The sequence below is a fragment of the Colletotrichum aenigma genome, assembly GCF_013390185.1.
Source record: "Colletotrichum aenigma strain Cg56 chromosome Unknown KSG_Cg56_contig03, whole genome shotgun sequence".
NCBI lineage: Eukaryota > Fungi > Ascomycota > Sordariomycetes > Glomerellales > Glomerellaceae > Colletotrichum > Colletotrichum aenigma.
Window position 1 is genome coordinate 1,567,850 of NW_023500909.1, and position 26,217 is coordinate 1,594,066.

At 54.2% G+C, this 26,217-nt stretch overlaps 6 protein-coding genes across 6 annotated transcripts; 4 read left to right on the forward strand and 2 right to left on the reverse strand.

Annotated features, from left to right (window-relative positions):
* Positions 1-236: 236 nt before the first annotated feature.
* swnA (Aminotransferase swnA) lies at positions 237-3,801 on the reverse strand (the record flags this gene model as incomplete). The annotated part of the gene is made up of 2 exons (XM_037319665.1): positions 237-1,376; positions 2,407-3,801. 2 exons carry the CDS (start codon positions 3,799-3,801, stop codon positions 237-239), a joined length of 2,535 nt encoding a protein of 844 aa, XP_037182263.1.
* Positions 3,802-4,184: 383 nt separating this feature from the next.
* Positions 4,185-5,933, forward strand: pdcA-1 (Pyruvate decarboxylase; the record flags this gene model as incomplete). Its single annotated transcript, XM_037319666.1, has 1 exon — positions 4,185-5,933. The coding sequence occupies one exon, from the start codon at positions 4,185-4,187 to the stop codon at positions 5,931-5,933; it is 1,749 nt and encodes a 582-aa protein (XP_037182264.1).
* Positions 5,934-8,989: 3,056 nt separating this feature from the next.
* upp-1 (Uracil phosphoribosyltransferase) lies at positions 8,990-10,372 on the forward strand (the record flags this gene model as incomplete). Its single annotated transcript, XM_037319667.1, has 1 exon — positions 8,990-10,372. The coding sequence occupies one exon, from the start codon at positions 8,990-8,992 to the stop codon at positions 10,370-10,372; it is 1,383 nt and encodes a 460-aa protein (XP_037182265.1).
* A 3,557-nt stretch (positions 10,373-13,929) lies between these two features.
* On the forward strand, positions 13,930-15,140 carry CGCA056_v004413 (uncharacterized protein; the record flags this gene model as incomplete). The annotated part of the gene is made up of 2 exons (XM_037319668.1): positions 13,930-14,814; positions 14,913-15,140. 2 exons carry the CDS (start codon positions 13,930-13,932, stop codon positions 15,138-15,140), a joined length of 1,113 nt encoding a protein of 370 aa, XP_037182266.1.
* Positions 15,141-16,933: 1,793 nt separating this feature from the next.
* On the reverse strand, positions 16,934-17,452 carry CGCA056_v004414 (uncharacterized protein; the record flags this gene model as incomplete). Its single annotated transcript, XM_037319669.1, has 1 exon — positions 16,934-17,452. One exon carries the CDS (start codon positions 17,450-17,452, stop codon positions 16,934-16,936), a length of 519 nt encoding a protein of 172 aa, XP_037182267.1.
* Positions 17,453-19,833: 2,381 nt separating this feature from the next.
* On the forward strand, positions 19,834-20,203 carry CGCA056_v004415 (uncharacterized protein; the record flags this gene model as incomplete). The annotated part of the gene is made up of 2 exons (XM_037319670.1): positions 19,834-20,021; positions 20,050-20,203. 2 exons carry the CDS (start codon positions 19,834-19,836, stop codon positions 20,201-20,203), a joined length of 342 nt encoding a protein of 113 aa, XP_037182268.1.
* Between the last annotated feature and the right edge of the window lie 6,014 nt (positions 20,204-26,217).

Below are 26,217 nucleotides of genomic sequence, written 5' to 3' on the forward strand. Positions count from 1 at the left end.
TGATCTATCCTCTGGTTTGTGTTGAGCAAAGCAATACAACCCTGCTCAACAAGAAGCATGAGGTGAAGATACTAACAAGCATCAGCATTATCCACGCGGCTATTCTGGCTGCTCATAGGATCTGAATGCAATGCGCTACGATGTTTTAGATTCAAGAATTATGAAACCCTAGTCACACCTTCTCTAGCAAAGCTATGTAGGAGGAATATCCTCCGCTTACACCCAATCAACCGAGATCACTGGGCAACCAAATGCTCGTTTTTGACTTTGTCCACCAGCTTTCTCACAGTCTCGGGATCGTTCGGTTCAGTAAGCCCAATTATCCAACATTGTTTGCTGAGCGCTAGGCCGTCAAGCAACTCAGGGTCGGCGCCCTTCTCTAGCAACCACTCCGCATATTCCCAGTCTAGCGCCGCGCAAGCGTGCGCAAACGCTGTAGTGTCATAACCAGTCCCCTCCTGGTGACAAATGCCGCCCTGTCGGTGCGGTACCCACTTCACGTCGTTGACACCGACGACGCCCTTGGCGAGAACATGTTCCGCCATCGGCCGGCGCTGGGAAAACGGCACACATCCCCAAGCGCTCTTGAGGTAATATTCTCTCTGGTACGAGACGAGGCTGATGAATGGCTTCGTGATCCGCGGCTCGGCGCCCGAAGCCAAGAGGAGGTCGACGAGGGCGGTGTCTCCCAACTGGGCCGCAAAATCGACAGCATCGCCCCCTGTGCTTTTTAAAGGCAGCATATCTGCGTTTGCTCCTAGGGACTTTACCCCAATGTCTGGGTTTGCCCCGTGCTTCAAGAGCAGCTCGACGAGCGGCCTATTAGCCAGGCACCCCTTGAACACGAGCGGTGTCCGGCCTTCATCTGTAAACGGATAACACCAAGCCTGGTTCGGGTGCCAGCCCCAATCGAGGTAGACCTGAATGAGGGGCACGAGGTCTTTTGCTGGCTCAGACTCGTCAAATATCGTGCCATATCCCTCGGCCTGGGCAAACACGTTATTGTGGAGGAGAGTGCCGCGCTCGAGTAGACACCGGGCGACGGCCGGCTGGTTCCCCCAGGAAGCTTGTGCGAAGCCGAACTGCAAGACTGCCTCGCTCGGCTCTCTTTCGCGGATGAAGGTGAGTACGCGATCGAGGAGGCCTTGTTCGCAGGCCACGTGGAAATGGACTTCGTCTTCGTCGTCAACACTGATCAGATTCGCCGTGAAGGAATACTCAGGTCGCGGCAACTTCGGGGGGAGAGGTGGAAAGTGAGCCCCGGGACATAGCGGCGTGGGGTCGATGTCACGATGTACGGTGCGAGGCGGGCGACGGTATCGCCGCCAATTGGCTGCTGTCGTCTGATAGATCCGCTGCTTCATGCGCTCAATCTCCTGCGCGTATGTAGTCGCAAAATTGTCACCCACGATTATTCAGTTGGAATGATGTTAGTGCAGATGATTGATTGATGATGAACCTTGTGAATCAAGGCTGAGATGGAAGACAGGTAAAACGGAAGAGGCCAGGCTTTTATTGTCGTGAGAATAGGCAACAGCAGCGGTGTGGGGACGACCACGTGATAGTCCTCTAACTTAACAAGCTCACAAGAAAAGAGTGGTTGGTTAGAAAGGCCCATGGGAGCATGCTGTGCCGTTGGCTTCATGCGTGACTGTCCTGGTGAGCAGGCTTGTTGGTGCTGTTGGTTGGGACAACAATGGGAGACCATGCCCAAACCTGCCAAGATCGCATCCTCGAATCATATTTCAAAAGTGGTTAGCTGACTTTTGCTCGGTATCCCATAACTGTGGTTGGTTTCCCTAGGTTTCAACAGCGAGTTGGTCTTCAGATGGCAGAGTTAGGCCCTTCAGACCCAGCGAGGTTTTTGTTCAAGCATGAGATGAGCTATCCAGTTCTTCTCAAAGTGTCTACACGGATGTTACATGCGGCTTGTCACAAATGCACATTTCGAATAACAGCCCAGCATTTGACTCTAACTAGCTTATATTCATAATCGACATTGTTGTTTTTGTCGTAGAAGGCAGCCAATGGCCCCAGTATCTCTCACCTGACGGAAGGCATACCACACCCAACCAGCATGAATAGCGAGAACCAATCGATTCAATGATGATACTTGTTGGAAGTAGGTTCGGGAGACATCAAAAAGATGGAGGCAAAGTAATTTGACGCGACATTGTCATTGTCAGGATTTGAGAGCCGGCAAGGTCACACCACGTCGTGTTTGAATTGAAATATTGATTTCAGGATGCAAAATTCGATATGTATTTCCGGTCTACAGTTTGATTGAACTAGAAGTCAAGCTTTCTTAAACTCTCCTTGCACAGTACGCCCGAAAGCTTCAACAGCGGTCTCTAACGCAGCCTCAGGGGCCGCTACAAATGTCAATCGGAGCGAGGCTTCCCTCACATTCTCCGTCTTCGCCGCGAACCAGCTGCCCTTCGTCACCAACACCCCATTCACGCTGGACTTCTTGTAAATCTTGTCCTCGATATTGAGGATAGTATCCGTTTCAAGGAACTCCAATGACCTCACGGCAGGATGCTTCGACACATCCAGCCGTACCAACAAGAACATGCCAAACGTGGGAACGGCCCAGTCGCAGACATCCGGCGGAAGATGCTTCTCGCACGCCTTAACGAGAATGTCACGTCGGCGGCTGTACTCCAAAGAGATATGGCTCAGCCAGTCAAAGAAACCCCGATGTCCCCACGACTCGGCGAGGAGCTTGTACATCATGACTTGAGACGGTCCGGCTGGGAAAGCGGAGCTGATCTCCGTGTTGGCTACGAAGATGCGGACTATCTCGGCGCTGGCGGTCAGCCAGCCAATACGGAGCCCCGGGGCTAGGATCTTGGAGGTCGAGTCGAGGCGGATGACGCGGCCTGTTCTGTCGAGGGACAGATATGAAGTGGGCAGATTTTCCAAGTACTTCTCGGCTGTGAGCTGGGTACTGGAGTCGTTCTCCAGTTGCAGGTAAAAGTACGGGTCGTCTTCGATGATTAGAAGATCGTGCTTCCCGGCGACTTCGTAGATGGCCTTGCGGCGCTCGGTAGACTGCGTCACCCCCGTGGGATTGTGTCCGGAAGGGATCGTGTATAAGACAAATGGTTTCGGTCCCATGGCCTCGTCCCAAGTGCTCAAGACTCTATCGAGTTCCGCGGGTATAAGGCCCTCTGTGTCCATGGTGATTCCGACAGGATTGAACTTCTGCGCTTCTGCAATCTCAATAGTAGGCGGGTAGGTCAGACTTTCAAAAAGTAATGAATCGCCGGGCTTGACGAACATGCGGAAGATAATGTCAAGGGCAGAAGTTGTCCCGCAAGTCAGACAAGTTCGCCAGTCTTCATACTGAGGCTTGTGGATCAGGCCAACATGCTCAGTGACGAAGCGGATAAGCTGAGCATGCCCAGCTGCATCGCCGTAGTTCAGAGCCTTAGACAGGTCAAAGTCCTTGTCTCCCGCAGAGCAAGACGCCGGCGCAGTGTCATCTCCAAAAGCACCGTTACCCTGATGCCTCTTCCCATGAGCTGTGAGCGAGTCCCAAGGAAAGTACTTCGGATTCGGCCGCCCAGTCCCCAAGCTAATCATGTTTGACGACTTGAGGGTAGCCGCGGCCGCCTTGAGTTTGGACGGCATACGGGCCTCGAGCCGGTGGCTCCATGACTGGGCTTTCGGCTTTGCCTCCGTCTCCGTGGCGTGTGGCTTGAGGATGCCGGGATTGCTGGCCGCTGTGGAAGTTGAGGCTTGAACTTGGGGTAGAGCCCGAGCTTGATCTAAGCTGGCTAGCGTTTGGAGAAGCATTGTTGAGCCGAAGTTTGCCGATGGCGGTGCGCCTTGACAAAACTCCTTCTATGTCTCAAGGTTTCATCCACCTATTTATTCATCATACAACTACAGGCTGCAGTTCAACACTCCGAAAGTCGGCATCGATCACGCAACTGTCGTGATAGGAGAACACGGCGTGGTTCGACTCTCCGGCGTCGCTCATCGGAGTATCGGAGAGAGTATCGGCGAGGCCCCACTATTACCGGCGTGTCGGAGTAGCGGCACATGAAGAGGGGGGTCTTGCATGATGATGATAAAGCTGCATCAATCATTCAACAGCTGAAAGACAGATTCAAAAGACATAAAGCAGGAAAGTCGAGCGTAATCTTTGCAGAGTTCATCAGCAACATCGGGTCAAAATGGGTTCCGTCAAGGACAGCAGTGCCCCCACTATCAAGTTGGCCGAGTACCTCTTCACCCGCTTGCGCCAGCTAGGGATAGACTCGATCCACGGAGTCCCCGGCGACTTCAATCTCCACCTGCTCGACTATGTCAAACCGTCCGGACTCCACTGGGTCGGCAACGCCAACGAGCTGAACGCCGGCTACGCGGCCGACGGGTACGCGCGCATCAAGGGCATCGGAGCTCTTATCACAACCTCCGGCGTCGGAGAGCTCTCGGCCATCAATGCAATTGCTGGAGCGTATGCTGAGCGCGCCGGTGTCGTTCACATTGTCGGGACCCCGTCGCGGCATCTGCAGGACAATAGAGTCATGCTCCACCATGGCTTCAACGACGGGGAATACAGACGGTTTGCGCAGATGCACTCTCACGTCACCGTTGCGCAAGCCAGCTTACGCTCTGCGAGTGAAGCCCCCGGTCAGATTGACGAGGTTATGAGGCAATGCCTGGTGCAAAGCCGGCCGGTCTACATCGAGGTGCCTCAGGATTTGGTCTCCGTGCCCGTCTCTGCTCAGAATCTCGAGGCCCCCGTCTGGACACCCATTTACAAGCCCACATCTGCAGATGAAGCTGCTCTGGCAGCCATTTTGGACAAGGCATCTTCTGCAAAAAAGCCCTTGATACTTGTGGACGGCGAGATAAGACTCCTCGGAATCGTCGAAGACGTTGAGAAGATTGTTGCGACTACCGGCTGGCCCACGTGGACAACCCCTCTCGGCAAGTCCTTGATCGATGAGACGCTGCCCAACTTCCACGGCATCTACAAGGGCAAACATGCCACTTCAACCGAGAAAGAGCTCTTCGGTAGCTCTGATCTGATCTTGTACTTCGGCCCTCACCTCAGTTCGACAAACACCAACCAGTTCTCCGTGATCCCCAGATCTGAAGCTGCTATCCTCTTCACTGATACCGAGGTCAAGATCGGAACCCAGATCTTTCGAGATGTCACAGCAAGGGCCGTTGTCCGTGCCCTAGCTCAAAAATTGAAGACTTCCAACATCCATCGCTATGATTCCTACCCAGAGTTGCCGAGAGACTTCAAGATCTCTTTTGCGGATATTCCGCGCGACGGCAAAATCGACCAGTCCAAGATCTGGCATCTTCTGGCCAACGTCATTCGACCGGGAGATGTGGTCCTCGGGGAAACTGGGACATCCGGGCATGGAAGCCGGGTCTTCCCCATGCCGCAGCATTCCAGGCTCTTCCTTCCTTCTACTTGGCTGTCTATCGGTTACATGCTCCCAGCGGCACAGGGCGCGGCTTTAGCCCAGCGGGAGCTCATCCAGTCATCCAAATACTACAGCATCGAAAAAGCCCAAACGATCCTTTTCATCGGTGACGGTAGCTTTCAGATGACAGTGCAAGAGCTTTCAAGCATCATCCGCAATAATCTGGACGTGATCGTCTTCTTGATCAATAATGACGGCTACACTATCGAGAGATGCATCCACGGTCTCGAGGAGGGATACAACGATGTTGCGCGTTGGCGATATCTTCAAGCCCCAAGCTTCTTTGGCGCAAGCCAGGATAGCTACGTACGCTCTGCCAAGACGTGGGGAGAGCTTGAAGACATCCTGGGCGATGACAAGCTCATAAATGGAAAGGGACTGAGAATGGTAGAGATTTTTATGGATGTCGACGATGCGCCGGAGGGAGCTTTATTAGATCTGATGAATGCAGAGAAAAAGAGAATGCAAACTATGTAACGTAGAAATCCTTTAATATTCAAGATCTTCTGTCTCACATAGTTGTGTTACTGTAAATGGTCTTCGCGCCCGGCCTCAGCTCACCCCGGCATGTTCAAATAGCGCAGAGCTCAACGACTGGCTTTCAACTCCATCAACCGTGCACTCATCTTGCCGCCGTCTTCTTTCTTTTCCTCTGCTTTTTCAGACTAAAATAACAATCGAAACAAACGCCAGAGTCCCCTCAGCCAGCGACTTCAAAGTCCCACTTTCTCCCACGAGCGCCTAACAAATGAGAATCCCCAGGTTTTGCTAAGCGCCCTGTCCCAGGGCGGCGAAGCACAAACGATTGGGGGTTGACTGACAGGCAGTCAGACGCCTGTCCCCGCCCTACGATGACCCCTGCAGGCGGTTTCAGCCCTGCTGAAGTCGGCTTGATTGGCTGTGGAATTCCCATCATGAGATCCGGCCATGGCCAGCGGTCAAGGGTCCGGCTTGCCTTGGGCGTCAGTTGGATGCGACTCAGCCCTTTTGTCTCGTCAACGATGAGTCTGTTCATGCCTTTTCTTTGTCTGACGGGGATGGTTATAAGAAACTGTTCAGGGCCGTCCCCAACGTCCTGAACATGGTCACTCTGAATCAGTCCTCACCTCAGCATCACTGCAATTTTATGTCTGCGTTTTCCTTGAGTCTTTCTTTCTGCATCACGGCAAGGCTTTCTTTCTTTGCATACTGCTAGACAGTATTTTATTCTTCTCGGTCTCGCATCATCATCGCAGTCGAGTTTTGAAACGCATATTGCATCAACAACCTTCTTCATCGTAGAAGGACCTCATCTCTCTTTTTATTTTACAATCTTTGCTTTTACAAGATACCCTTAAGACCACCACCAAAATGGGTCAATTTTCAAACGCCATCAAAGCCGGCCAGACCGTCATCGAACTCGGCCGCAATGCCCAAGGCCTCGCCGGCGCAGCCAACGAATTCCGCACCGCAGACAAGGCCGAGATGGGCCGCAACGTCGGCCGTGCCGCCTTCAACGAGGGCGCCGACACCGGCAAGACGATGGGCAAGACGTGGCTCAAGACGTTCGAGGTCGTGCCGCGCCTGGTGTGCCGCGGCCTGCAGTTCCTCTTCGCCCTGATCGCCTGCGGCTTCTACGGCAACCGCGTACAGGCTGACGACAAGGCTAACGACGGCTTCTCCCCCGAGTGGATTCTCGCCATCACCGTCGCCGGCGCAGCTGCTGTCTCGTCGGTGCTCTTCGTTCTTGCGACGCCTCTCAGCGCTATCCCCTTCATCGGCAGCAGAGTCAAGCTGTTCAAGACGTACCGCGCCTTTGCCTGGGACTTGTTCCTTTTCATCATGTGGATTGTGGTGTTTGGAATTTTCGCGGGCATCTTCCTGAAGAGGAGCAGCGATGACAAGTACAAGGGTGCCAGCACCACGGCGATGAAGACTGCCGTCTGGGTGGATCTCGTCAACGCCATTCTCTGGCTTATTTCCGGCGTTTACGGATGCATCAAGACGTTCCTGGGAGACAAGGTTGATCACCTGTCAGACAAGGCTGGAAAGAAGCTGTTTGAGAAGAAGAAGCCGGCGCCGGCTAAGGATGGGTACGCTGAGAGCGTGTGAGGAGCGCAAGCTTTTCTTTTTCAGTATGTAAATTAGATCCCTGTTGGTTTTCGGTTTGACAAGCGTAGAAGATGACATCAGGAAGTTAATAATTGGCGCAACGGCGAAGGGGACTTACAGGACATACGTATTTTCCAGATCAACAAATGGACAAGCTAGAAATGCTTGCATTGATTCAGTCGCCTTGCCATCAGTAATCATTTCACGAATCTTTCTTCCCTTCTAACTTGTTTTCTTCGCAGTTTGCCGCCTGGAGGCGCACCTTGTTGACTGCCGTATGACTCTGACGGTTTCATATCCTGATTGCTGAACATCCAAGGCTCAGTTTTCTCTCTTGATAATCTATGAGCATTCAGATTGGCACGCAATGTAGTTGTCCGTTTATGCAGTCGGCAAATCTCGACATCACCAAGCTCTTGATACCAGATTTCATGGCCCTTTTGAATGACCAATTGTTCCTTGACTGTCGGTTGGATCCCGCACGTTTCTATAGAAGCTTATTTTCAAGCAATCACCTACAATCATACGTGAAGGATACCCAATTGTCGCATACGGCTTTGCTTGGCATTTTGTCGATTATTTACCTTCCCTTATGCAACAGACCAGTGATCGAGATGGTCATAGATGGGCGAACCTAGAAAGCCATTCTACAAGTATTTAGGAGCACGATGTTCGCTTGATGTCGTATCACTTCCTGGTCACTCGACAAGTTCACCAGCATCGCAACTTCTCTTGTCTTGCAATACCTACACGCAACATTGACGCCTGTCATGGATGATCAACTTTCGTACGACCTGCCTGGCAAGGCTTCGCCGGAAAGACATGCTCCAGATGCCCCGAACCCAATCATTGTCGGCCTGTACGGAGTGCCCGCCTGCGGAAAGTCCTTTCTCCTTCGCCAACTGAAGGCCTATCTTGGCGAACAACACTACGCTTTTTACGAGGGTTCCGAGGTCATTGACGACATCGTTCTGGGAGGCCTCCACGCATTCAAGAGGATGCACCCGGACGAGCAACACTACTGGCGTGAGCGTGCGATCACCTTCATAAGCCGGCAATGTCGAGAGACCAACCGTGTCGGAGTTGTCACCGGTCATTATTCCTTCTGTGATGAGGGAGAGAGCCCGAAGAGAATCTTCACCGATGCGGACTCTCTTTGCTACACCCATATCTTCTACCTTGACGTTCCTGCCAAAGATGTGGCCCGCCAATGCCTCGAGGACACCTCACGATCTCGTTCCTCCATGTCGGTCTAACATATCGAGGAATGGATGTGCTACGAAACCTCCATGCTGGAAGATCTTTGCCTGGGTCATGGCATATTGTTCGGAAAAGTGTCATCGACTCCATCACTTCTGGACAAGGTTTCAATCCGTCTCAACGACATCCGCAGACACTCCGAAGAAGAGAATCTCGCCCGTGTCATCAGCATTGTAGACTAGATGGTGAGCAGCAAGACTTCCCGTGGAAAGTTGGACTCCATGCTGGTCTTTGATGCAGATAAAACTCTGTGCGCAGCGGATACAGGCAATCTCTTCTGGCATTTGGACTACCCTGAGTCTGCCTGTGCTGAGTGTGACATTGACACCCCGCTCGAGGAGCTGTTCAGCAGTGAAATGGGGTATTCTTACAAGGCCTTTCGGCAAGCCATGCTACGCTATGAGGATATGGAGTACAAGTTCGAAGTCTTGTGCGATGGCGTTGCATCTAGAGTATTCATTTACCCTGAATTTCTTACCTTGCTCCACGCTGCAGAGAAGAAGAGCAACGTGGGTGTTGTCGTTGTCACTTGTGGCATCCGTCGAGTGTGGGAAAAAAATTTGGCCAGAGAGGGTCTCTGCGATGTCACGATCATTGGCGGCGGTCGAATCGCAGACGGCTACGTCGTCACTCCTGAGGTCAAAGCAGCTGTCGTCTCCCGCCTGCAGGATCACCACAACCTCTATGTCTACGCTTTCGGAGACAGCCCGATGGACTTGCCCATGCTCAAAGCTGCTGACGAAGCAATCGTTGTGGTCGGAGACGAGCGGCTCAGGAGCAAGAGCATGGACGAAGCACTACTGAAGGTCATCGCGGAGGACGGTCTTCGAGCAAAGCAAATGCTGATGCCCAGAACTTCTGGGATGCGTCTTTCCAGCAGCTTGCTCCCGGTGTTGCAGCTTGATGCGCAACAGATTGTTACCGAATTCACCAAGATTCCTCGGCATCTCCGCATCTTCCACGCCACTGACAAGGCTGCAGCTAAGTTGCTCATGACGCCAACCCGTGACGCCTCCGTTGCCGGTCCCAGCCTTCGCGCGGCCCATCATGAGGTCGGTCGCTACCTATCTATCGAATATCTTGCGAATGCTCTTGGTGTCGAAGAATACCCCATACCTCATGTCCAGGGCCACACGACTGCGGGCCACAGACTCCTCGGCGAAGAATCGACGGCGATCATTGCTTTGATGCGGGGTGGTGAGCCGATGGCTTTAGGCGTCAGCGAGGTTTTCGCGAGGGCCATGTTCCTCCATGCTAAGCAGCCAGAGGACATCCATGAGAATGCCCTGGCGGGCAAGAAGACTGTGATACTGGTGGACTCGGTGGTTAACAGTGGAAAGTCAATCGAAGGTTTCGTCCGCCATCTGCAAGCATTGGATGCCACCATTCGTATTGTCGTGATAGCTGGAGTGGTACAAAAGGAGGCTCTTGCCAATGTCATGAAGCCGCTTGGTAAGACTGCTGATCTGAGTCTCGTTGCGTTGCGGCTTTCGGAGAACAAGTACGTTGGGCAAGGAGGCACTGATACTGGTAATCGGCTTTTCAACACCATGCACATCTTGTGAACTCAAACATCTTTGAGACAGCCTTAAGACGGCAATAACGTACCAATACGAGTTTTATGAACAGAAATTGGAGGTGCGAGTCTAGAGTTAGCTAGAAAATGAACGGTTTGACTTTGTCACTTACGTCATCGAATTGATGTGTACAGTATGCAACACCGCAGCGAAATGGGTAAAAGGTGACTACTGCTTTTCTCTGAAACCGTACCTTCCTTTGCCTCACGTTTCCATTTACCGTCTGTCAACCAAAGTGACTGTCTCGAGTGAAATTGCTCTCTGGACGCAAGGGTATGACGATTTATGTTAGATCCGCAAGCGGTATTCGGTGAGTCTTCTGCAACACAGACTATATGCCTACGAACGAAGAAAGAGAAGATATGAGAGCAAAAGACATAACCTCAAAACTAGCTTTTTTGAACTCCTATCAACTCATGGACGGTTTTCATTCTTGAATAGTACTATTCCTGCAGTAATGCATGTTCAATGTGCTTAAGGTATCGTGTCAGAAATACCAGAAGAATGACTGTCGCTGACCTTCCCCGAGTCTTCGCCTACTTCCGAGAGTTCCTCGCCACTGAGATATGGAGACCACGTTACCATATCGCCAGTTTTAGATACTTTGCTGTTTGAATAATGAATGGGCTTCACTCCTTTTTTCAGCAAATATTGTGCGATGTCGATACAATTTTCGGCCAAAGCCAAGGCGTACGGGGTCTGTCCCTGCTCATCGCATGCCTCAATATTGGCTTTTTTCCTCAAAAGAAGCTCAATCGAGCTTTTGGCGCATCCAGCTACAGCCCAATGTAGAGGCGATCGTTTCGAATCATCGATGTCATCCACGTCCACGGAAGCTCCATGTAATAGTATCTCCATTATCCGAAAATGGCCCATCTCTGATGCGTGTGATAACGGTGTCCGTTTTTTGGAGTCCGTTAATTTTACAGACGCCTGGTTATACGTCAGATTCCGTACGATATCAATTCTCCCGTAATGAGCCGCATAGGTAAGCGGTGTTGTGCCCTTATTATCCGCCAGGTCTACGTCTGTGCCCATCCGCAAAGACGCATTCACGACTTCCTCCCAACCTTTCTCAGACGCCCAAGAGAGAATAGTGCGGCCGTTTTCGTCACTAAAACGTTTGATATCTCTGGTCCGACTGATTCTCAGAAGGCATTGAGCTCTTTCCCCAGAAATCAATGCATTGTAAACTTCCGGGGCGCTATAGGTTCTCCCGGGCCTTTGAACGAACCACAATTCAGCGAATTTGTCGTACTGCTCGATCGTTCCGGAGACTGATTCCAAGGGAGTTTCATGTTCAACATTCCTCAACAAAGGCTCGTCAGATTCAGCTTTGATAGAATTACCCGTTGATGAGTAGTACTACAAAGCGCAATCGCCAACTTTGATGATTGCGACATCTAACTACTATTTTCAAACGTTTGACAAAAAGCAGCCTGTCACGCTACTAGAGAGTGAGACAACATTTGACCGCGAACCTCATTTACAATAGGAGTTGGAGACAACAGTAGTACTCAGAGTAGCATGTGCGTCGAATGTGGTGTAGAGATAGTTGATATATTTCGCCGTCAAATACTACCCTGGACTGAAGAATTGCATTGAAGAAGAGGCGCGCTCGATGTTAAGTTAACACTGCCTGCCTAGAAATTTCGAGTCCCGTCAAATTCGGCAAATCGTCTTCAGTCCAAGAAAAGTTACAGACCCTGCCGCAGACTTATCTTAAACCTCACGCCAGGCCGTAGCCTGCTGCGATTGAATTATTGGAAACCAGCTCACTCACGGAGGTCCCGTTGGTGACGACCTTCACCCAGCGATCAGACTTATTCTGGTTATGATAAAGAGTGGTACTCAGGACCTCTGGCTCGCTTGGTGGCTTCGAAGATATCAAACACTGATTTATGCGTCGCATCCCATACAACGCTCGTCTAAATCGGCGTCGTCAAGGTTTCCAAGTCTTCAATGACATCGCTGTAAGGACGACGTCAGGGCTCCTAGTCTGGAGAATGGTTCCGGGCTCTCCGTTTGAGTTGGTCACACGAACGGGTTCGAATGGAGTGGCTAGTAGCAGGGGCTGTGGAACTCCAGCTGGAGGGCTAAGCATGATTTTCATCAGGGTCTAAACACAGTAGCAAGCAGTGCTTCTGGAGACATTGTGGTCAGAGATCTCGAAGAAAGTGTGGTTGGGTCTGGGATATTGCCGCATAGGCTATTCAAGGGAGAAAGGCGAGAAGTAATCGGTACCTCAGTTCCATTCTCAAGTCTCAAGAATATAGCAGAAGTATTGGTTGGCTTTGAAAATCAGCCTGAAATTATGTCCTCCAGCAAATGACGATTTGGGTTGTGCACGAAGGAACGCGACGCGTAGCATTCTAACCGCTATAGCGAAGGCTCGTTTTGTTATGTGATCCTAAGTATATGATGTATCCAAGTAACCCCAAGCCTCCCGAGAGTTGGGAATTTCAAGGTCTCGACTCGATCTCCTCCCGAACCTCCTTCGGAAGGCGCGCGTCTTCCCGCCAGACAAATAGTATCGCCGCAGCACCACCGATGACGACCATGACAGCAACACTAACGATGGCAACGACGGCACGGGTATGAGTCTCCATGATGATTGTCTGACTCACCTGAAAATTTTCTTTGGTTTGTTTTGCGGTGTCGACGGGTTTTTCAATTTTACCCCTGAATGTGACGATATCGGCGGTGGTGGTTGATAGGGCTGTATCGTCGGATACTGAAGTCGAATAAACCGTCGAATACCTGCGTATCCCAAATTCTCAAAACTCTTGTTTGTTTGTATTCGTCTGGTTCCAATTCTGCCTTTGCTCCTTCCCTCCCAATCACCCAAACCATCATCAACTCACCTAAATACCACCCACAAACAAAGCACCCTCATCCCAAACACCACCCCAGATCCCACACAAACCACGCACAAAGGCTTCCTCCCAAACCCTTTCTTCCCCTTCAGTATCTTCACACAGCAAACCCGCGCGCGTCGTCACAGGCCATCTGTGAAAAAACCAGACCGCACTGGGGGCCCAGCTTGGTTGTTCACCACCACCCACCTCGCTGCCACACCTTCCTACCCACAACAAAGCCATTGTCCCACCCGCATCCCACCTTTTCTCGAACTTGTGAACAGACTCACACTTGTTCAGTCCTCGACCCTCGAAGACCTGCTCTAACTGCTCTAGGCCTTCTGCGAGTAGTGACAAAAAGAAAAGCGCATATATCCATCCGCGCGCAAACGCCAGCGCTCAACAGGAAAACTTCCCCTTTCCCTCCTTCTATCCCACACGAAAATCAACAATCACAAAATCGGCGACGTAATCCAAGAAGTAAGTGACCTTTTCATCTCCCAAACTCATGTGGTTTCTCACTTGAGAAAAAACAGACGCAGCGCTTTCAGACTAGGATAGTAGTTCACCAGAACAACAGACTGAGGACGCGCGCGCCTCGTTTGCTCACAAAACCAACCCAATCTGGCGATACCCTCACCACTCCCCACACCAGAAACAACCTCACCGGAGGCGAACTCCATCACAATGTCCGACTTCAGGTACCTTCCCTTCCCGCTCCCCGCCGACGCGACCCTCACACTCACCACCACAATCACCAGAGAGCTTTCCACCCCCATCCCAACTACCACCGCACCGCCCTCGATCACAACCAACTCCCTCCATGACCCCTCTCAAACCCTCTCCATCACCACGATCACACTCCGCGTCACAGATGCCCCCTCCAACTCCAGCAGCATCCTCAGTACCGCTGTCTCCTCATCCCCAACCCCCACTCTGATTCCCACACCTATCCCCTCAGACCCAGCCCACAAGCCCGCAGTCCGAGGCGACATCACTCCCACATTCTACATCCTCGCCCTCGTCCCCATCCTAGTGATGATCCTCTGCGCCTACGAATCCTACACCCACCGCAAGATCGACGCCGAGCAGAAGAACATCACCACCACCACCAGGGCCGCCGCCCCTCGCAACCACCCCAATGGCGACATCGAGCTCCAGGACCTCTCCACCGCCCCCGCGGTCCCTCTGCGCCAGTACTGGTGGTTCGAGGATGACACCGTCACAAACCAGGTAAGCACCGACACCGACGACCGCGGCGTACCTTACAACGCCATCTGCCACCCGCGTCCCCCTATCCCCCTCCCCTCCCTCTGGACAGCCTCCTGGTGGCCGTACAGCCGCGGCAGCGGCCAAGGCCGTCCCCACGGGACGCTCCCCGGCTGGGGCAGGCGGCACACCTTCTCCGAGTGCGGCTCCTACCCCTCCACCTTCGACCCGTCTCGGCCTCGCCTCGGACTCAAGTTCGAGCCCCTCACCCAAGAGGTCAGGAGACGGGGGCGGGACGGAGGAGGAGCAGGAGGAGGGGAGGTCTACTCGCGCCGCCTGATTGTGGGCCGTGATGCCGACGGCGTGATCCAAATCGTCATCCACCCCCGCCCCCCAGCCAAACCCCAAGACGATGATGATACCCAAGACGATTCCCAACTAACTCTTGTCTCTCCTCCCAGGCCACCGACACCGCCCTCGCAGCCGCCGAGACCAACCTCGTGCCCTCCCGGCCTTCTACCCCCGACCGGGCCGCCGGAATCCCCTCCTACTACAACAATGGCCGCTCCCCGACCCTCAACTACTCCTCCTCCGTCTCCTCCTGCTCTTCTACCTCCGTCGCCGACGTGGATATGATCCCGCCTGGCATGAGCGCCAGAGCCGCTGGCAAGCTGCCCGCCAAGCCCTAGAAGGGCAAGGCTAAGGCCAGCAGCAGCGGCAACGGAAACGAGGCTACCACAGCCGCGGTCGCCATCGGCACCGACCAACCCACCACCCCGACTGCGACGTCTCGGCGCCCGAGGAACGTCGCCGCCGGCGAGGGCTCATCCTCGTCGACGGACGCATCCCAGCCCGCGGGCGCGCCGAAGAACCTCCCGCCCCGGTGCGACACCTGCAAGGCGTGGCCGCTCATCGAGTGGCCCCGTCTCTGCACCTCCTGCAGACGGGTCGTCTAAAGGCCACAGCCCACAGACACAAGAAACCGAGGGAAGGGGAGCACCAAACCGCCATCCCTATCCCTGCCATGCGTGTGCGAGAAAGAGAGCTGCATCTCGAAATCTCTCCGTCCGTCTTGGCTCGTTCCATCTGCATTTTGTCCAAGGTGGGCAGGCGCTCCGACCAGGCGCATCTACCATGCTTACCGCTTTTGTCGCAGATGGGGGAGAAACCCAAACTATACCGCAGATGGAAGAACGATGCGTCTTCGTACTTTGGATGAGCGAGGGAGACAGGGGGTGAGAGAGAGGGAGAGCATCTGTAGGCTATACTGTACAACTTTGGACGGGGGATAACCAAGATAGCAAGGAGCAAAGAGAATCAGAAACCAGGCAAACACGAACCGCGGATCCTCTAACACTCGTCGTTATACTTCTCTCCCTTCCCTTTCCGAGATCTTGGATGAAGGAGAGAGATCCCGTAAACTCTGAGACGGGAAGGTAAGGGAAGGGAAGATTCGAACTCAAAATCTTGTCTTGGGAGGACGGAAGGACGGTTGGGATGCCGTCCGCTGGGTGCGTCCTAGAAGACCAAAGCATGAATGGGCGAGTGCCGAGGTGGAGTGGCCTATCAACTGTCAGCTATTGTTTTGTAGAAAAGGGTCTACCCCAATAAACGTGCGTTGTTTCAAGTCAATCACTTTGGCCAAAACACATCAGAGGAGGGATGACCCTGACGACAATCATCGGGAGTGGTGTGCAGCGTGAGGAAATGTGTGTGTTAACCAAGAAATGGGAACAGCCCGTCGGCCAGAGCGCTTCTCGACCGCGGGCTGCACCTCTGAAACTCTTTGATTGCTCTTCTCTGATACCCTAATGCAATAGAGTGGCCGTCTAATAGTAGCCGGACAATAAGATCCCATTCCGCAATAATCCCATTTTTCTCACAAACCGCAGTTGTCGCAAACTGCATGCTTCCTTCCCAAAAACGCTGTTGTAGAAGCGCCCCAATACCCTTGTACAAAAAGTGCTGGTGCTGTTCTCCCCTGCTGAGAATTGAAGTAGGAAAGCCCTTGCTCCTGCTCCTGCGAACGCGGACACGAGGTGGTCTCTCGCGCCCAGTTGCCCCAATAGCCCATCCCATGCTCGCGCGTATCACGGCTACGAGAAGGGTGGGTTGCTCCCTTGTTGTAGGATACTGAATCGAAAAGTGCCGCTGCTCGCTCGCTAGTTGGTTGTCCATGCAATTGACTCCGAAAACGCCTGTTCATTATGATTGGTCCGTTACCGCCCGTTCTTTGGTGACAAGGCTCGACAATAGAAGTTGAAAACAGAAAGCCCCCGATGTGGTCGTCGGGGCCTGGTGAAAGTGTAGAAGTCGTTGTATATAATACAAGCTGAAGGGAAGGCGACTCGAATGTACGGCGTCGGATTTTGACTGGGTATTATCCGAGTATGTTCGGCTTAATCCGTGGGTAGGTTAGATGATCATCCGCACCCCTTGGGCATTCCGTAGGCAAGGCTTGTTGCTGTTGCAAGTGCCTCGCTTATCTGTTGCTGCTGGTATCGCCCCAGATGGGTGCGCCGAGGGGCTTGCTGACACCAAAGCCAACACCGACACCGACACCGATGACGAGGAGGCCGAGAGCGATCTTGGTGATGATGCGGTTCTTCTTGCTCATCTTCGCCATGCAGGCGCAGGAGCTGCGATCTCTCTGACGCTTGGCAGCCTTCGCCCTAGCCTTCCAATCCTGCTTCCCCGGCCATATCGTGGGGCAGTCTGCCTTAGTAGTGGTGATGGTCTTCATGGCGTAGGGGTCGGAAGAGGAGGTGGCAGTGATCATAGCCTCGATATCGGTGTCAAAAGGGTTCTCATTGCGGTAGGATCTTGGGGTGGAGAGGTTGCTGTCGCGGTGGAGGTCGAGACTCTTCTCGGGGGTCGTCGTGGGAACGGGCGTCAAGTTGGCAGAAGGGATACCCTCGGTGGTGGTGAAGGCGGCCTTCTCGGGGACGGAGATGCTTGCGACAGTCGGGTCGACAGTCGTCTTTTCGACGGTGGCAGCCATTGCGAATTGGTCGGGGGAGAAGCTGGCGAGCCTGCTAAGAATACGATACTCGGTGGTGCTGTGCTTGTGTAGAGGTGTTCGACGGAAGGATCCAAGCACCCCAAGATGTCTGTCCCGTTGTTGAAGAAAAGGAGACTAGACAATTGCCAAGAAAACGCTGCTGGGCAGACTGGCAAGCGGGTTAGTCAGGGCATGGCGAGGTTAAAGTATGAATCAGCGGCGGAAAGGTTGGGTTGCACAACAGGGTGAGGGTGAGGCGTCTTCTTGGGGAGGCAGGTTATGCAAGGCAGGAATTGAGATCAATGCAGACCCAATTAGGAGAGAGGATTGGGTGACGTACAGTAGTAGACACGGCAGGTACTCTGCAACACCCGAGCTCGAGGAACACGGAGTGATTGTGGTCTGGTGGCAGGAGAGGCAGACGGTTCTCAAGCAGCGCAAGTCCAGCGGCGATGGCCTGATATCAACCCACTCGAATGGTCCCAGCCAGAAGGTGAGGTGGCGGCGCGGTTGCAGTCGCAGAGGCAGGTGACGGCCGGGGGCGAGGAGCCAAGGCGAATTGTCTTTCCAATGACGGGTGTTTCTCTCCAAGTCAAGGCCAACGGAAAGGGCCTTGTGATGTCAACCGGGGGCTGGTTGGCACGCTGGAAGGGAGGATGCGAGACAAGCAACCAAGAGAGAGAATAAAGGGAGGAAGATGTCGAGGAGAGAGAGGTCGATAAGGCGGCTGAGGATGGAGGGAAGGAGGTGTTGAAGAAGGTCGAGGACGAGAACAAGACCGACGACGAGCACGAGCAGGAAGAGCTGCCTTGTTGAAGGGTGTGCCTGTACGAATAAGGGACTGTGTGCAAGCACGACCCAGATGGCGGTTGATGTGGATGGAGGACTGGGGGGCGTTGAAACCAGACTGCAAGGTCGTTCAGCAGTGCAGGGCAATTGGGACGGGACGACCTTCAACGAGAACTTGGCGGATTCGAAGAGACGACGCGACGGGAAGAGGGAGAGAGCAAGAAGGAGAGCAACGTGCACGGAGGGGAGGGTGTCACGATGGTTTTATTGGGGATGCGAATGTGGATGAGGAAGGCATAGCATAGTGAAGTGCATAGTAGGCACATTGGTGGGAGTGAGTGGATAAGTGCCAGTCGCATGGCGGCAGCAGGTACACGAATACAAGCTCCAGTGCGATGGATATGGCTGTTTGGCTGTTGGGGACGCCTGTAAGAGGCAGAGACACTGCGAGTACGGGATATAGCGACTGACTACTGAAACCTGGGAAGGCAGACAACCAGAAACGGGTGTGAGAGAGAGCGAGCGAGAGAGAGTGCGCCGAGCAGAGAAAGAGAGTGAGGGTGAGGGCCGTGGAGTGACAGACATGGGATGGAGAGCAAGAGAGAGAGAGATTGTGGATGCACCATACCCTGTCGGGTACGTACCTGCCTAGGTGGTCCCTCTCTCTGTGGCCCTTGGATCAGTGGATGGACCACGACCCAGACCGGGGACAGCGGTGGCTCCGCTGTTCGCTTGGGGTGGCAGCCGGGGGCTTGCTGGGGGCGTCTCAATGGGAGTGGGAAGATGTGAATGGAGCCAAGATTGCATCTGCAGGGGACTCCTCTCTCTGTCAGTCGCTCGCTCTCTCTCTCTCTCTCTCTCTGTCTCTCTCTCTTTTTTTTTTTTTTTTTTTTTTTTTTTTGGTCTTTTTCTTCTTCTCCCTCCTCTGCTAGGACTGGCGGCAGCTGGCAATGTCCAAGTCCACGTCCTTACGGGCGGCACACTAGCAATTAGACACCCACGGCCGCCAGCAGATGCACAAAGACATTGGGAGACGCAACGGGAGGCCAAGACCTGGTGGCTCCCCTCTGGACTGATTTCTCTTCTTTTTTTTTCTCGAAGAATTTTCCGGGGCCCTTGTTGTTGAAAAGCTTGGACTCCTCCTGGTGCGGCGACAGCGAATACGTCGAGAATACGCGCACTGATGCTGAGCTGAGCTGGGAGATGCGATGTCTGATGCGATGCGCTGCGCTGCGATGCGAGTATCCCGTATCTGTGCAGTCTGCCTGGCCTCGGCTTGAGCTTCTTCTGTACCTGAGAAGTCGCCGTGTCTATTTTGTTTTGCTTCCTAGCTAGCCCTGAGGAAGGTTTCGTCGCCTTAGCTAATCTTTGAGCTTTTGGAATACGCCAGTGAACTTTCTTCCTTGCTTCCCTGTCAATAGAGGTCGATTGCCTGAGTCCTGAGGCGCTGCTGCCACTGACACACCACCTGCTCTCTGCATCTCCCGTAAATCGGATTCGACAGCGATACGTACCCTCTCGTCTATCCCACCCAAGTGCTGGCTGTTTGCTCCTGTGGATGCGCATCCATTTCCAGAATGGTTCGAGCAATAATGGACCTTGTCGTCCAGCTGGACTGGGGTTTCGACGCTGGATCTTCGTCCATTGTCCCTGTGCCCTTCTTCGATTGTCACCTCAGACCTCAGAGGCGCGACGACCAGTCCAGACCGCCACTGCCAGTCGCTGCAAGCAGGACCGTCACCACCACCACGGTAGAGCTGATCTACTTTAGTGTCGCTGTGTAGGTAGACAGGCGTGACAGGCGGCAGACTACAGCAGCAGCTAGACTCGACAGCCGAGGAGGGGGCGGACAAGCACAACGCCAACGTCCACGCGACCAGCAGCAGACCAGATGAAAGAGTGACCGTGTCTTGGTCCTTAGATTCCACGACTCCTAGCGACGACGATGGACCTACTCCGTAGACGACATCGGCAGACTGCGCCGGCCAGACCCCCGCCATGCGCCCAAAAGGCCAAATCAAGTTAGCCGCAAGTACCTCCCACTGCTTGCTTGCGGGGAAGTGACCTCGCAAGCCAGTCAAATCGGCATCTGCAGGGTGTTGTTGGTGCTGCTGGACTGTCACCTGCGGTCCTGGCGACGACGAGGGCAACGACTAGGGGCAACCGGTGAGCTCAAGACCTTCTTCGTCGTCTTTTTTTTCACTTCTTCCCCTCCATGTTCATGTTCGTGCGCACAGGTCTGCTGAAGGGCGAATTGAGTTAGGTCTGTGATGACTGGGCCCAAAAGTCAAACCACCCACCCGGTCGACAGGTCGAAAAGCAGGCGGCCACACGGCCTACCTGTCCATCGCGGCAGCCAGCTGGAGAGAGGAAGGGGCCACCGCCAGCAGACCATCAGCCACGGGTCGATGCTGGTCGGTCACAGTCCCTTCAGTGGCAGGAGCAGACCGGCAAATGCCATGGTCGCAGTCTCGATCACCACGCACGAGGCAGGCGACGCCAGAGACGGACGAGATGGCGGATGGCGACTTCCTTCAATGCCTGGAAAGAAGACACAACTGACAGGCACGAGCACGGCACAGGCACAAACACGCAGGTGCAGGTGCTGGTGGTCGCACTTGGGGAAGAAGGTTGCAGTAGCGGTTGCAGTGGATTGGACTGGCAGACAGACTGGTTCGCGCTAGAGGCAGGTACGTACTTTTCTCGAGGATAAACACCCCTGCCCCCCAGCAGGTGCAAGCCCAATCTGCATTACCGTTTTTGGTATGGCTTCCTTTTATGAAAGGCCCCCGCCAGCGGCACCTTCCATGCGCATCTCAACACGTCTGATTGGCCCATCTGCCCCGTCCCTCTGGTGCTGTGCGGGTGGCGGGTCCACTCCCTCCAGAGTTATGCCTTTCACAGTTAGTGTCAGCCGCACAAGTCGCAGTGCCTCGCTCAATTCAATTCATCCTCCTCGTCGCCTCCTCCACCCAGAATTCAGAATTCCATCCACCCTGCCTTTTCGTGCCGTCCCCTCTTCTTCACATGAATCGTCGTCATCTCGCTGTCTCCTGGTCTCTGGTTGGCAGCTGGCTGACTACAGAGCACCTCTACAGCACTACCTACCCCTCCATTCAAGCACCCAGGCTGCCACTACGAAGTACGTGCGCAACAGCTCAGGTCCTCCAACGAGGCACTGCAAAGACTAAGGCTGGTTCGCCTCCTCTGCGATGGCTGACTGACTGGGACACAGACATTGAGATGGACAAACAAACCTACACAACACTTCAGCGGCCCAGCCAAACCAGCCACTGCCGCCGCCTGTCAGTCATCGTCTGCGCCGCTCAACTGCCAAGATGACCCGTCAAAAGCTTACGGCGAACCCAACGCAGCGGCGTGAAGGCTGCGCACACTGCGTACGTAACGGACGAGACATTCTTCCCAAACAAACTCCAACCCAGACAAGACCAGATCCCTCCGTCGCACGATGGACAAGAAACCATCCAGCTCCAAGCCACCTCCAGTGACGAAGAAGAACAGTCCAACGTCGCGATAGAGTATCCCAATCGTTCCCGTTCTCGTTCTCGCCCTTGTGGTCCCCAGCAACCCAGTACACTACCTGCTATGGACAGCACCGCGATGCGATGCGATGCGATGCACGATCCGCAACTGGGCTGGGGCGCCTTTCCCTTCTCCCCGTCAGTACGGATAGAAGACCCGTTCTCATCGAGTCCATGCCTCTTTGAGCCTGCCCGTGGAAACATCAACGATGGCGGACCCCTCTTTCTCGTTATCATGCATCTCCATCTGCCATATGCCATCTGTTCTACGGATGACTTCATTCCATATCGGCATCGCAAGTCCAGGGCAGCTTTCTCATGCTTATGCTCACGCTCGTTGCATTGTGCACTTACACAGCCTTACCCCGGTTTGTTTGCCTGCAGCACGGTGGGCGCAAAAAGAGCACGATCCCTGGCTACCTCTCGCCTCTGCCCTGCTTGAAGGGACGCGACAATGATGGCAGCAAGTCAGGATGCGCATTCTGTCCCATGGCATTGGGAGTTCCATCCTCCTGCAGCTTGCCCCTTCTCGTCGTCTCTCCATTCGCTGAAGAGCACCCTCGGTTCCTAATTGGGTTTTTTGGGCCAACCGGCCGAGTCTACGCTTCCCCCGTTCTTTATTCGTCTCTACACGTACGAATAGACTGCCTATCTCCTCCTCTTGGTCTACCCCATCACATGGGTTCGTATTGTGCTCCTGCAGGCTCCAATTGTTCATCCTCTCACTCAACCAGTCTCACGCCAAGTCTCAGTCTTACTCGTTTACGAACACTCGCTCTCATTCAAACCCAAAGCTTGCAAGAAAAATCGGGGCAAGTGGCCAACGGCAAAGACGTTCGTCTACCCCCGGCCCGTTGGTGATTTCTACGTCCACGTCCCGCTTCAACGGCAGCGGCCAACAGGCATGGTTCATGGGTGGTGCACCTGCTGTTCATATCGGCTCTCCCCACGGCATATCGCCCCAAATTGAAATCATGAGCGACAGCAGCCAATCCGTCCCCCTGCTGCTCGCTGCCGCCGCGTCTGCACTGCTATTTTCCCCATCGCTTTTTACAGGACCCATCTTGTCCCATTCACCCATTTTATCCCCTCTCTCACCGTGCACCCCTTTTCCTGTCGTTGGACTCGTTTTGCCCCTGCCAATCACCCGTCTTTTTTTCCCTCTGCTCCGCTCTGCCTTGACATGGCCATGACTCTGCCGCATTGACTGGAAATGTTCATCATGTTTGCGAAACAATCCTGGACTTCACGTCTTCGTTGTCTCTGGATGAGGCAGACCAGACCCAGTGTTCAGTTTACGGCCCCCAGTTGCGCCCTGTTCGCTTGTCTCGCTTGACGACTCCTTCTCCCTGCGTCAATACTTTCTTACCGTGGGCAATGGCGCACCGCTTCCGTTTTCTTTTTCGACGCTGTGCAATGACGGGACGGCAGTAGAGACAAAGCGCAGATTTTCAAAGTGACATGATTGACGGGTACCGTTGGACGCAGGCGCGCAGTAGCGTAGCCTGTCAATGTCGCATCTAAACATTTCTCGCATTTTGTTCTAAAATTGACTTGGCTGAGAATGATACCAAAAAACAATGGAGAGGAGAGAGATAGAGAGACAGAAACCACACCCCCGTGTTTCGTTCTCGCTCTCGCAACCTCCACTTGCTCAACGGCCGCCCGGCGCGGCTTGTGCCGTCTGGAACTTGGACGCGGTTGCTCGTTCCTCCACCCGCGTACTGCGTATTCTGCAATCGCTGTCGCAATCCTTGATAGACAAGCCGGGCGGTGCTGGAACATATTGGCCCTCCACATACGAAGAGAGAAAAACGCCCAACATGATAATCGTCATCATAATTGACCACATACGAGCCCGGGCGCATTGTCATCAATTCGCATCCATCCCTTGGGAGCATCATCTCTGCCGTCATCGCGGATACGTGTATTCGGAAAGGGGAGGAAAGCTTGGCAGACGTGCCTGTCTTCGTCGTCTCCGCGGGAGGAAACTTTGTATCATTGACGTCCTTCCAACATGCTCTTCCCCGTCTACCATGTGGTTCCCGCCCATTCACCAGTGCAGCACCCCCTTTCGAGCGCAGATACGCTGGTCGCCAAGAGCAAGCTAGGGACCCTTCCGTGCCAAGGCACAATCAAGTTGCAAAGCTTGTCTGCCCTGCCACGGTGCGTGTCTCCAGCGCCGGCGGGCCTGAACAACGGTGGTTCGCCGCTCGGTGGCTCTCCTCTCTCCAGTTCTAGGGGGGGGGGGGGGGGGGGGGGGTGCCAGGTGGTGGTGATGTTCAACTACTCCTGCCGTTCGGTCAATTTCCCTCATTGCAGAATGATATGCCCGAGTCGATGCAACCTCGACGCCGCCAGCAATTGGCCGAGACGCCGCGACAGCGCAACGCCTGTTTTTGGAGGACGTCGGCCGGTCACAGGTAGAGGAGCAGGAAATGGGCGCCCGGCGCCATCTGCCCGGCATGCACACCTCACCGTCCAACACGCACCGGCAGGCCTCCTCCTCCTCCTCCTCGGGCCTTCTAAAGGGTGTTGAGCAGCACTCCAAAGACAGACAACTCTCGTCGTGGTCGCCGAAAATCCAGAACCCATACACGGTAGCCGCTAATGCAAGGCACATCCAACCACAGGCCACTGAAGTAACACCCTCACAGCAGGTAATGACCATCCACGACCACGGTGCAGACCTGCCCAATCGCCGTAGAGGCACACCGTTAGCCAAGAAGCTACCGCCGTGGTGGACGACGCGACCACGCCTGTTGAACAAGACCAAAGGAGAGACAGCACTTCCTTTGTCGCCTCACCCGCTGGACTGGGGCGGTCAGTCCCGCGCCGTCCCCTTCTGGAGCCAAGTCCGGCTTGGAGAAGCCCCAAGAGATGTCTTGGGATGGATGGGCGCGCTTTTCCGGGCCTTGGCCAAAGCACCACATCCTATTTCTTCCGGTGCATACACACACACTCACACCAATAGGTCGCATTTTTCTGCTTGAAGCTAGTGTTTGTTCTATGCAGAAGCTGGAATGTGGGAGGTAGGAACGCCGAAGGGTTGGGTTATCACGATTTCTGTGTCACCCTCTGGGCGGTGGTGGTGGTGGTGGTGGTTCATCCCGCAAAAGGCTGGCCTGCCTGCTTGCCTCCTCGCCACAGGTTCATGCCGCTGCACTGCTGCCCATCCTGAACGGATTTCCCACCTGTGGCAGGCCCGTAGGCTGACCAGCATCATGACAGCACCGCTAAGCGAGCAAGCAAGACCAAAAAAAACAGGCGAATTTCAGTATTAGGCTTTGCAACGAGAGAGGGGCAAAAAAGCACACTTCTCTGCCGCGACTCGCGCACTGCAGCTGCTGTTATCGCTACCTCCGCGGGGAAAGGGTTCTCGAAAGGTGTCGTCCCAACATGCTGCAGCCGGCTAAACAAACCAGTCCAACGACCCGGTGCAGCAGCAGCTTCAGTCCGGCCGCCGCTGTCGTCTGATGCCAGGTTTGCTCCTGCTCACGAGAGACCGGCGGCTGTCGCATGCTGCACGAAATAATAGTCCCATGTGGGATGCAGCAGTGGTCTAAGTGCCAGAAGCCAGTCAGTCGCTTCGCTGACATCATGGGGGGCTATCCAAGACAAGACCTCTGGCAGCAGCACATGGCTCGTGGTTTCCAAGGCAGTGAGACAAGAGAGGATGCCGTCTGCCAATCTGCCATCCATCACCCATCCTGCCGTAGTGCGAGAGCCAAGAAAAGAGCCAATCTTTGAAGCCAAGATGTTGGACTGCCGCGGCTAATAGTTGATGTATGTTGCCCATCGGCTCTAGCTTCGCAGCAATCCTCACCGACGAATAAGACTACGGTGTATCTGTGTGTGTGCGCGGGAAATCCGAGCCATCGGCATCTATCTAGCTATCCAGAATCAAGCAAGGAACAGGTGCGGGAAATGCTGTACCGCAGAGACAGTTTAGAGCGTTGTAAACTCTGCCTTCCGACGACTGACTCTATCGTAGTCTAGCCCCCCTAGCGATTTGATTCCAGATAGGCATTCTGCCCCCCGCCATGTCACGTTCAAAGTGCCCTGCACGTCGCCATCGTTGGGAATCGTCGGTGCTCCTCCTAGCGGCGGTCCCTGTCCCCGCGCACCGTTTTGTCGGGGTAGGCAGGCAAGCTAAGGTTAGCCAACGATAAGAGAGGAATTTGCGTGTTTGGTAGGGTAGGCTGCCAAACACACATCGTCCTGTTGGCATGGCTGGAACTGGACACTGGATGCCGAGCAGCAGAGCAGCCTGCCTATCTCACACTTGCGCAGGTTTCAACGAGCAGACTGGCGTTTCCCCCCACCCCCCACGTGCCGTCTTTCCTCCCCTTGCCCCTCCATGGACTTCTGTTCGTGTCTGGTGAAGACTGCAGCTGGCATGGTCTGGACCTCGTCCTCCTCTTGCTCGTTACC